At 38.2% G+C, this 12,046-nt stretch overlaps 1 protein-coding gene across 1 annotated transcript; it reads right to left on the bottom strand.

Annotated features, from left to right (window-relative positions):
* Positions 1–936: 936 nt before the first annotated feature.
* On the bottom strand, positions 937–3,951 carry LOC120631785 (cuticle protein 70, isoforms A and B-like). Its single transcript, XM_039901464.1, has 4 exons — positions 3,940–3,951; positions 3,028–3,105; positions 1,969–2,118; positions 937–1,092 (listed from the first exon to the last, which is right to left on the bottom strand). Exons 1-4 carry the CDS (start codon positions 3,949–3,951, stop codon positions 937–939), a joined length of 396 nt encoding a protein of 131 aa, XP_039757398.1.
* Between the last annotated feature and the right edge of the window lie 8,095 nt (positions 3,952–12,046).

Raw genomic sequence — 12,046 nt, forward strand, 5'->3', positions numbered from 1 at the left:
TATTTAACAGAATTTATATTTAGCGACCTGACCCGGCTTCGCACAGGTGCAATGTTTGGACTAAAGTGGGGCAGTTTGGAGTTATTCATAATACAATTCCGAAGTGCATAAATTTAATCTATCTTGTAAAGTTAAGCCAGCTCTTCCGATGTAAACTAAAAATATATTAGTAAAGACATCACATGACATTTTTTTTTTACTTTAATATGCATGTTTACTGCATAAAAACCTTCCTCTCGAATTACTCTATTTATTATTGAACTGAAATAAAAATCCGTTGTGAAGTTTAAAAGATCTAAGCGTCCAGATCTTTGTTTTATACTATGTAAAGATGTTACTTATTTCCAATCCGCACTGGGGTCCACCAATCCGCACTGGGCTAGCGTGGTGGATTACGGAGTACGGACCTAACTTGAGACTCGTGCCCTGTAGTGGGCCGGTAATGGGTCGATATGATGAAATATGTTACTAGTTAACAGCTATATTAAGGGCAGGCTTAAATAAATAGAACAACTAAATCTTTAGAAGTCTTGTTAGTTACTACAAGTTAGCCCTTCACTGCGATATCACCTGGTGGTAAAGTGACGATGCAGTCTAATATAGAAACGGGATAATAGGTTAGGGGTATAGCAATTATATTAAACGCATACAGAATCGGTTTCTACGCGGCGTCGTACCGAAATACCGCATGTAGAATCACCTAATAAAGGCGATTCCTCGGTTTAATAAAAATGGGCACAACGCTTTTGATTCTGTTTTTAAATACTTTAACTAAACATAATAAATGTATACTAGTAAAAAAAAAACACTCATATAAAAATACTGATATAAATATTTATTTTATTTGCACCACCCCGACATTCTGGGCATGATCTCAACGCGTGAACCAACGGACTGACATAAACATTTATTTACATTTAACATACATTAATTGGCCTACCAGCCTTGGCCCCAACCATGGCCGTAGGAGGCGATGGGGGCATGCGACAGAGTCAGGGGGGCTGCGTGGACTACGGGCTGGGCGACCACTGCTGGGGCGGCGTGGACCACGGGTTGGGCGACGACTTGATGTGCTACTGCTGGATGGATCACCTGTGGATATACGTTTATTTATTTACTGAAGTTATACATCTTTTGGCGCGTTAGGGAAAAATTATGACTGTAAATTTTTATGATGCGCGTGCACACCGTCACAAAAAAACGACACCCTGAAGTTAGCTATAAGGTTGAAAGTGTACACTTTCAATTGTCAAAGTCTGCGGTCTCATTCCGATGATTTGATTGATTCAATTGTACAAAAATTTTAATGTTTAGTGAAACTTGGTTGTCCGATAATGCTTCTATTAGTATTCCAAATTTAATTATATTTATTATGTCCATTTCTTTAGTTACGTAGAAATATTTATTTTGTGACATTTAAATAAACTTTATTCACCTAACTAAATCATGCGTTGTAATAAAACTTTCAATGTATTAAATACCTTTTTTCTATTGTAAGTGTAGTTTTTTCTACAAACGTAAAATAAGGCGAAAGGTAAAATTGTTGAAACGATTTTTATCTTGGTACGCCAAAGAATTATCCACTTTTACCATAAGGTAGGCCATCTGCTTAGTCCGTGAATTGTTACTACAGAACATTTTCCTAAGTGGTCCAAGGCTCATTGGATATCAATACATAAAGATGCAAATAAAAGTAATTGATACACCTTCAGTGTATAGACAGAATACGTATTTATATATTCTTAATTTTTAATTATTAATGTTTAATTATTTACTTTTGTACTTTTGTGCTTTTTGGGTTTATTATAAGTCACAGCATAGATGAGTGACAGTTTTGGCGTCGATGGCTACACAAGTGGCCTGAATCACGGGATGGCTTGGATTACTGGAGCGTTATGTGTAACAGTGCCAGCAGGCTGTGTGGCTGTGATAAGCTTAGTTTCAAGTTATAGGAATTATTGTACTCACGCGCTGGAAGGATGAGTAGCTAGTAGCCGCTTTAGCCGCGATGGCCACTGGGGCTGCGTGTACCACTGGGGCGGCTTGGTACACTGGAGCGGCATGCGCGACGGTGAGGGCAGGCTGTGCGTACGCGATCGGGGCATGCCCAAGGCTGAGCTATAACGTAAGGATAACATTAATAAGTAGTAAGTAAGCCATGATGCAGTCTAAGATAAATAAAATAAATAAGTATACTATGACAATACATGTGTGAATTCCATCTAGCCCCAAAGTAAGCGTAACTTATGATATGGTTACTAAGACAGCTGATGAATGTTTTCATGAATATAATATACATAAAAACTTATAATATACAAATAAACATTTTCCAGTTGCGGGAATCGAAACCACTTTTTTATTGTTTGATAGCTAAATGGCCCACTGCGCCATTTAGCTGTCAAACAACAAAAAAAAGATGGTTGAAAAAGGATGGATGGAACGGCTTTATGATACGGCAGTTATATTAAACCAATTTCCCTCATCAGTTTCAACGCGACATCGTACCTGAACACTAAATAGCTTGGCGGCAAGTCTGTCCGTAGGGTGGTTAGTACGACAGGGCTACTTACACTATCTAGATAAAACGACATAATTTATGGGTAACTATAAGACGAAGGTGACATTAAAAATTATAAAAGACATGATATTAATATGGGGATACTTTGCGAATATTGAAGTAAAGGTCATTCAATATTCTCAGAGTAGCTCAACAATTCACGGAACAATGCTGTTCCTGGAATAGATCCCATTGATGTAAAGATCCCATGTTATAAAGTTCATAATTGCCCCGCCAGGAATTTGACGCGGGACCTCCCTCACAAAAATTAAATCCTCTGTACATATAATAATATGGATCTGGTGACTTCCCTCAGGCCTCAGCAAAAACCTCTTGAGAAGAGGAAATTTGGAAAAGCTTGATTCCCATAATCGTACTTAATAGGAATCAACCACTGTGTTGCGCCATAAAGTACAGTGCCAGAGAGGTGGTCAAAATCTGAGAATGGTGTTTGATCTGATGCTACTTACTCCAGCATCCCATCCACCAAGGCCGCCCAGAAGGCCTCCGGGTCTGGCCGCAGCCACCGAGATGAGGGCGAACAAAACCTGAAAGTAAAAATACCTAATTTAACTTTTGTCTGGATGTAATTTTCTGCTGGTGTCTGAAACTTGACTTCACCAAATGAAAAGAGAATTTCACCGTCATCCATTTAACAAAATTATTGAAATCCTTTAAGTGTATTTTACATAACTACTAAATATGAACTGAAGTCTTACTTCAGTTCATATTAAAAAACCGACATGAACCTAAGAGCAGTTTCCTAAGCATCGGACAATGTATGGTGATGACAGAACTAGATAACGTTTTCTTGACGTCAGTTAATTAATAAAGCCATTAGAGATCGGATGTCTGGTCTACCGGATTGAGCTTTCGTTGAGTTGGTAAGAGTCCGACGTAACTCAGGTGCGGTGGTATCCATGTGTAACCCACGTAAAAAAAGCGTCTTTTGTAAAGGACATCAATAAAAAATGACCCTGAAACTCCTAGTGAGCTTGGAACATGGAAGGAAGCAATTGGAATTCTTCTAGTAGTACCTCCTTCTAGAAGAGATTCAAACTTTCAGAGACATTTTGACTGAAACCTACTAGCTTAACCTTTACGAAAGGGGGAATAGGTATAACTCTTCTCACGCCAAAGGTTGTCTGGGAGAGTGGGAGAGATTGCTTTGGCGATAAGACCGCCTTTTCACACAAAATGTTCAGTATTTTTATTGTAATTTTTTTCTTTATCTGTATTATTAAGTGTGTGTGCAATCAAGTTTACAAGCAAACAATCTTTTGCTACTACAAAAACAGTTTTTTTTTTTTTTTTACTTTAATAGGACTTTAAAGCGTTTTTTTAAGTAGAAAAAACTATATGTAAGCGTAATTAGTACTTACTAAGGAACGCATGTTGACCGTTGCTACCGAGGTAAAAATGTAGTCTGTCAGATACTGCGCTACCGCACCTTATATACGGATTTGGAATTTCAGTGCGAGACTCGCAGGGCTGGGTCAGTCATCCTAGGTCGACTTCGTTTTGAAACGTGACTGAGCCTGCACACACTACCTACACGAAAAGAGGAAATTGTATTTAGTCCCCTATCTTTATTTATTCCCCTTCAAGTTAAGTGAGACTTCTTCACTCTCATCTAAGGTAGGGACCTGTACCCGTAGGGGTGTGTAGAGGTCTACAATCACACCTAGTTGTAAGAAGAATCATGGTACAGTCTAAGATGAAAGAGAAATAGTACCGAAGCTCTTAATTTCTTGGTGGCACGTCTTTGGCGGTAGTGTGGAAACACTTTATAAAGGACTAGCTGTTGTCCGCGACTTCACCTACGTTTGATTTTGTTTTTGGATGTGACATTCAACTTAGTTGTAGTTCCGCTGAGGAGTTCTTTATCTCCAACCAAATTCAGATCTACATAAAGTTTGGGAAAAATTTAACACATATTATAACCTCTATTGTAAAAAAATAATTATTTAAATCGGTTATAATTTGTCGGAGTTATGGTGTAAAATCGTCAAACACTTTCATCCTTTCTCCCAAAGGAACCGAGCTTAATGTCGGGATAAAAAGTATCTTCTAACACTTTCAAGAATATGTGTACAAATTTTCATGAGGATCGGTTAAGTAGTTTTTGCGTGAAAGCGTAACAAACAAACTTACATTGACATTTATAATATTAGTAGGGATAGGGATTACATGTATGATAAAAAAGCTTGGATATGAATTACTCTAAGTTCATAGCTAAACATTAACTCGACTGTGCGATGGTGATCAAAAAAACTGGCTAAGTTTGCTGTGGGCTCTTCTTAGACCAGGGCGCGTTTGGAACCCTCCTAGCTTTAGTTTTCAGTTAACGAATGCTGTTAACACCATCACTAACATTTAACATGTTAAATATACGTATAAACGCTTCATAAGTGCCTGTGGTAAGGGTTACATGAATACAACATTTTTGAATTTAGAATTTAGAATGAATGAATACACCACACAAAATTAACAAAATACAATTATGATAGAGCGTTAAGGTAGAAGCTACAATAAGTAACCGCGGTAGAAGCCTCCAACCAGACCAGAGAAAATTCAGAAAGTATTCCAGCAATGTTCCACCGAGCGATTTGGGGTAAGGGTACGATGTCGCGAACCGGTTAGCTTGGTACCATCTTAGATTACACATCTCTTACCACGAGGTGAGACTGCAGTCATGGGCGAACTTGTAGTGGAATGAAAAAAACCTTTCAGAGCCATGCGACACCATGCGACTTTTGCCAGTTATGACTTATGATGTAAATCGTCATATAGAAGTATTATGTGTGCGTGTGTCATTTAGATCTGTACGGCTAGCAGCGCGGATACTGCATAGTCCATATAAAGAATACATATTTTACTAGGTCGAAGTGATTTTGTCATTAATATATTAGCACTTATAATAACTATGAATATTTAGCAATCATCATAATTTCTTTAAACTCTTTATTTGTACACCACTACACAGTTAGGAAAATAAAGGACTAATAGAGAGAAACACAAAAAAAATCATTCATCAGCCTTTTAATGCCTCACGGCCCAGTGGCGTGCATAGAGGGAATGCACAGGGTATGCAGATGGTATAAAATGACGAAAATCTCCGGTACGATTTGTAAAAAACTTAATATAGGCATTGTAAGAGTTATAAAAAGCCTACCCTCAAGTATTAATAACTCGCACTGGAGATTTTCTTCATTTTATATCATCTGCATACCCTGTGCATACCCTCTATGCACGCCACTGCCCACGGTCGGGCCAGGATCTCGTCTCTCACCGAAAAGACGGAATTGAAATTTAGACCCACTACGCTGTACTTATGTATGTTGGTGGGGCTCAACCACAGAACCGATCTTGATGACAACCTCCCTGGCGCAGTGCTGAGCGCTGTGGATTTGAGTGGGAGGTCCCAGGGCTGGGTAAATTTTGGAATTTATGATTTCTGATTTTACTCTGGTCTGGCGAGAGGCGTCTGCCGTGGCTAGTTTAGTGTTCTGGAACGACGTTGTGTATATACCCTTTAAATTTGAATTAGGGGTATCTATGGGTTTGATATAACTGCCGTACCCTTTAAAGGTTAGCCCGTAACCATCTTGGACTGAAGTGAAGATTAACCATCTTCACTTCAGGACTAGCCACGCCTCCCACCTGACCAGACCAGAGAAAATTCAGAAATTATAAATTCCCAAATTGCCCCTCCAATACGAGCCTCATAAGAAGGCTCAGAATCACTCAGCGGGCGATGGAAAGAGCAATGTTGGAGTATCTCTACGTGATCAAAAATGAGGAGATCCGTAGAAGAAGTAGAGTTACCGACATAGCTCAGCGAGATGCAAAGCTGAAGTGGAAATGGGCGGGGCACATAGCTCGGAGAACCGATGGACGTTGGGGTTCCAACTTTCCAAGGTGTTGGAATGGCGACCCCGCACAGGTAAACGCAGTGTTGGTCGTCCCCCAACGAGGTGGACAGACGACATCAAACGAGGCGCTGGGAGCCGCTGGAAACAAGCGGCCTAAGATCGTGGAATTTGGAACTCTCTACAAAAGTCTAGTGTCTTCAATCGGTTGAAGATGATGATAAAATTGCCCCTGCTGCGAATCGAACCCAGAACCTCCTACTTTCACAGCTCTTACCGTTGCGCCAGGGAGTTCGTCAAGATACTAAAACCGGTTAGAACCGATTTGGTGCGGACGAAGTTGCGTGGGTAAGCTAGTGATTTTATAATTTGAGCAATTGAATATCATTTGTTTTAACAGTCAACTTAAACATCGTGACACAGCTTGCATGCCTGGGAGTTCTTCATGATGTCTTCAAAGGTGTCCAAAGTCTATCAATCCGCACTTGTTTAGAGTGGTGGACTTCGCCCTAAACCTTTCTTACTCTGAGAGGAAACCCATGCCCTATAGTAGGCCGGTATATAATGATTTTGATCATAATACTAAAATTATGAATCTATACCATAAGCTTGATAAAAAAAAAACTGTAAGAGGTATTTTAAAAAATAATTTTCTAAATTAATAACAACAATCAGGCCAATTCTTTGCGTAATAAAAGTAGTTGGTATAGAAAGAAGAAGAAGAAAGGAAGCAAAGAAAAAACTTTTTTTTGGGTATCTTTCTTTCTTAGGGTGCAGTCTCCTTACGAAGGTTGGCAATCATTAGGGCTATGTCTACTTTGGACACCGCTGCTCTAAATAACGATTTGGTGATCTTTCCAAACCACTGTCTTAGATTTTTGAGCGATATTATATTTTTGAGCCATCCTTATCCCTATCCCTATCCCTACTAATATTATAAATGTCAATGTAAGTTTGTTTGTTACACTTTCACGCAAAAACTACTTACCGATCCTCACGAAACTTTGTACACATATTCTTGGAAGTGTTAGAAATAATATAGAATACTTTTTATCCCGACATTAAGCTCGGTTTCTTTGGGAGAGGGGATGAGTGTTTGACGATTTTACACCACAACTCCGACAAATTATAACCGATTTAAATAATTATTTTTGTACTATAGAGGTTATAACATGTGTTTAATTTTGCTCAAACTGTGGTTGGAGATAGAGGACAGAACTTCTCAGCGGACAGCAGCAAACCCCTCATTTAAGGCTTAGCGATACTGAATACTTTAATTTTTTTTACTATATTTAACGCCACATCAAAAAACAAAATCAAACGCAGGCGAAGTCGCGGGCAAAAGCTAGTATTATATATGATATTCGGGTACACCCACACTAAAATTAAAATAAAACTTACAGTCTTCACAAGATTTATAGGTACAGTGTGATCCCAAAATGGGAGACCATTTTTGAGACTTAGCATGTTTGCTTTGTCTGCTAACTCCCCAGCGCTGAACTTCCGGGAAGCCAGACGTGACGAAGCATAGTAGGCACTGACAGAGCAACGCTTTATAACTATGGATATGCTTTAAAATAATCTAATTTAAAAATATTATATAATTTAAGTTAAAACAAGAAAGAATTGTGTAATAACTAATAAAGAAAATGAAATAAAAAATGTATATTATTTATTATATATTTATTGTATACGTATCGAATCCGGGTTCCGGCCAGTAATTTTAAGGTTGTCAGTAATCTGTCGCCGGCCCGCATTGGATTAGCGTCCTACGTAAAGCAGTTTCAATACGAAGGCCGATTGGCGCAGTGGAGTGCTTTCTGAGTCAGGGCTGTGGGTTCGATTCCCACAACTGGAAAATGTTTGTGTGATGAACATGAATGTTTTTCAGTGTCTGGGTGTTTATTTGTATATAATGAGTATTTATGTATATTATTCATAAAAATATTCATCAGTATCTTAGTACCCATAACACAAGCTACGCTTACTCTGGGGCTAGATGGCGATATGTGCGACGATACACATATCGCCATCCATTCGTATATATCGTATTATATTTATTTATTTATTTATAATAATAGGCTTGGGATTATTAGATGAAGAAATGAATATAATGCTGATGATGCAAATTCCAACAGTTACATGTAAGTTTATTTAGTTATACTTATGTAAAATTTGATTATATATGATATTCGGGTACACCCACACAAAAATTAAAATAAAACTTACAGTCTTCACAACATTTATAGGTACAGTGTGATCCCAAAATGGGCGACCATTTTTGAGACTTAGCATGTTTGCTTTGTCTTATGTAAAATTTGCATCAACTTTTGCTCGTTTTGTTTGGAAAAAGTTACCTATGACAATTTTAATAAATCCATATTAAGTTGTTTAAATACAGGATATGTTGCGTAATCAATCTTTAAGCTGTTGCATGTCTCACGTTGAAGCGTTTACTCAATATAGGCACTTTAATATCCAATCTCATGAATATCACAAACTCTATATCGAGTCAAAATGATACCAATTTTCATTGAAAGCAAGTACAGACTTTTTAATTAGGTAAATACTCTTGTAAGAAATTAATTTCTATTGCAAAATAAAAATCATGTGAGAAACTTGTCGTGAAATGGTATGAATTTAAATTCACGTTGTAATGAATAATGGATTTGGCGGTTTGAATTTCTTTTTGCTGAAGTGAATGATAAGGGTGAACGCAATAAGTTCAACGGTTTTTTTATGAAATGCTAGCGAATTTTTTCTTGTCCTTGACCTCCTACTTAAAGAATGAGAAGACTTTAGACAGTAGTCCTTGAGAACATTATGTAGAAACCTCAGGCTCCTTCAACGCGAGTGCGGTGAATACGCAAGTGAACCCCGTGCTCTCACTTATAGGGCTATCGGGGACACACAGAGTTTTTAGTGGGTGCAAGTCCCACATAACTACTCCGTTTCCCCTGTATTTTCTCTGTATAAAAAAAAAAAAGGCTCCTTCAACGCCAAAGCAAGTAAAATATAATTGCTTAAAACGCACGTAACTTCACTTCGCTACAAGTAAGCCGTTGACTGCAATCTCACCTGGTGGTATGTGATTATGCAGTTTAAGATGGTTGCGGGCTAAACTGTTAACAGTATGGTAGTCATACCCCTAATCGGTTTCTACGCGTCCTCGCAACGGAACACTAAATCGCTCAGTGGCACGTCTTTGTCGGAAGGGTAGTAACTAGCCACGGCCAAAGCCTCCCACCAGACAAAGCAGTTAGAAAGAAAGAAAGATTTATTTTTTATATTTCGCCACACAAAACAAAACCAATAATAAATTAATTCTTAAAAATAATAAAAGAAATAAAATGTTAAAACGAATTTGTATTGTAAACTTTATAGACACTATTTTTTTGCTTCATTCTTTTTTTTACTATGTTTGTAATATTATTTGCATGGAGTTGGCTTTTTTATTTTTTATTTATTTTATTTTATTGCGCCACACATTACAATATTCACGACACCACGTATGTTATGTGTGGCTCAACCTAGAAAAAGATACCAGCTCAGCATTGTGCTGCAAGCGCCATTGGGTGCACACAGCGCTGATTTTCAGTTGGCACCTTGTACTTGGTAACACCCCGTTACCTGGTACAAGGTGCCAAACGTACCAAGGTTAGTTAGAGGTACGTGTTGGGAATCGAACTCGGCTCTACCGAAAGGGAAGGTAAAACCTTAACCAGTGTGTAAGATAGCTTCAATTCTCTATTGATCGCTATTGAAACTTTTTATTGGATACATTGAAAAAAGGTGTGTCCTGCGCTCGGTTTTATTTCTCTACCATTATTCACATAGCGTGAATTTTTCACAACTATTATGTGGCAAACATTCTGTGTCAAGCCATAAATTTATTAGAAAAATACCTGCAACATAGGTGAAGTGTATGAATTCTTTGTACATAAAGATCAGCGTTTTATGTGGAATAGATGTATGCCTCGTTGCTCTCGTGGTTAGCATATTCAACTACGGATCACGAGGGCCGCGGTTCGAATCCCGGGTCGGGCCAATGGTATAAGCTATTGTCTATGAAATAATTTTCGGCACGAGCCGGGAGTTAGGAAGTATGTGTTGCAGTCCCCGTGTCTCAGAGAGCACGTAAAGTCAGGTTTTTTTTTTTTTTTTTCGGATTGTGTGTAGCTGATTAACCCTAATGATTTTAACAGCGTAACGCGGGCTTGTTGGCGAGCTTCGGAATGGGGCTCTGCGAGGAAGAGTTTGAACCCTAGGGCTCGAAGAAGGGCCTGAGGGCGCCTCATCTGAGGGTGAGGGGTCTTTCCTATGAGAAACGAGGCCAGTGCCACGGAGAGCACGTAAAGGCGTCAGCCCCGTTTATTACCTCGTACTTATGGTTATTAATAGTGGTTAAAGCCCATCAACCCGTTTTGGAGCCGAGTGGTGGGTCTATGCTTTAACACCGTTTATTCTATAAGATACGAGGCTTTGCCCAGCAGTGGGACGTTAATAAGCTGCGGATGATGATGATGGCTGATGTACTGCTAGATGATGTGAGAACGTCTTGTTTGTTTGTTTTAAGTCTTTATTGCACACACACATTTTATATAAATTAAACACAAATACAGAAGAAACTTAAAAAAAAAAATAGAGCGTGCAAAGGCGGTCTTATCGCTAAAGCGTCTTCTTAACGTTATCAGTTGATCCCAGTTATTATCATGATTTTTAGTAGCAGTATAGCTTTTTATGACAGAGCTCGTCCTGGGAATAGAATAGAATAGAAAAACTTTATTGCAACACAACACAATGGGAAAAACACAAGGAAAACAGTATTTGTACTTACTGCTAGGTTGCAAAGGCGGCTTTGTGTAGATCTGATGAATGTGGTTGGAGATAGAGGACAGAACTCCTCAGCGGACAGCAGCTAACCCCTCATTTAAGGCTTAGCGATATTGAACACTTAAATTTTTTTTAGAACTATAACTAAAATTTTATGCCACATCAAAAAACAAAATTAAACGCAGACGAAGTCGCGGGCAACTGCTAGTATACATATATATAATATAGTTTTTGTAAGACAACATATTAGTTTTTATAAACAAAATGTGGACATAAACAGTCGACTTACAAGAAATGGTCATAAATTAGTGTCATCTGCAAATCGTCTGCGAAAGGTAAAGAAGTTATTTGTGGGATTGAGTATACGCTTTTATAATATGATTCCTAAGGAGATTTTGGACCTACCAATGCATAAGTTTAAGGAATTTGTTAAAACACATTTATTAAAGCGAGGTTACTATAAAATTGATGAATTTCTTAATGACAAGGTTGCTTGGAAGCATCCGGCTCCGCTTTTAGCTCTCACAAGATAGAAAAATTAATGTTAAAATGTTATATGTAAATTGTTGATGTTGGAAAAGAGCAACTGCTGTGTTTCTTGCCTGCATCTTCTCGGTAGAATCTGACTTCCGAACCGGTGGTAGAGTCACTACAAACGGACAGTTTTGACGTTTCAAAGTGCTTATATTGGGCCTACTTGAAATAAATGATTTTTTTTTAATTTTATAAATACCCAGACACTGAAAAACATTCATGTTCATCACAGAAACATTTTCTAGTTGTG

This window comes from Pararge aegeria, chromosome 18 (assembly GCF_905163445.1).
Source record: "Pararge aegeria chromosome 18, ilParAegt1.1, whole genome shotgun sequence".
NCBI classification, from domain to species: domain Eukaryota; kingdom Metazoa; phylum Arthropoda; class Insecta; order Lepidoptera; family Nymphalidae; genus Pararge; species Pararge aegeria.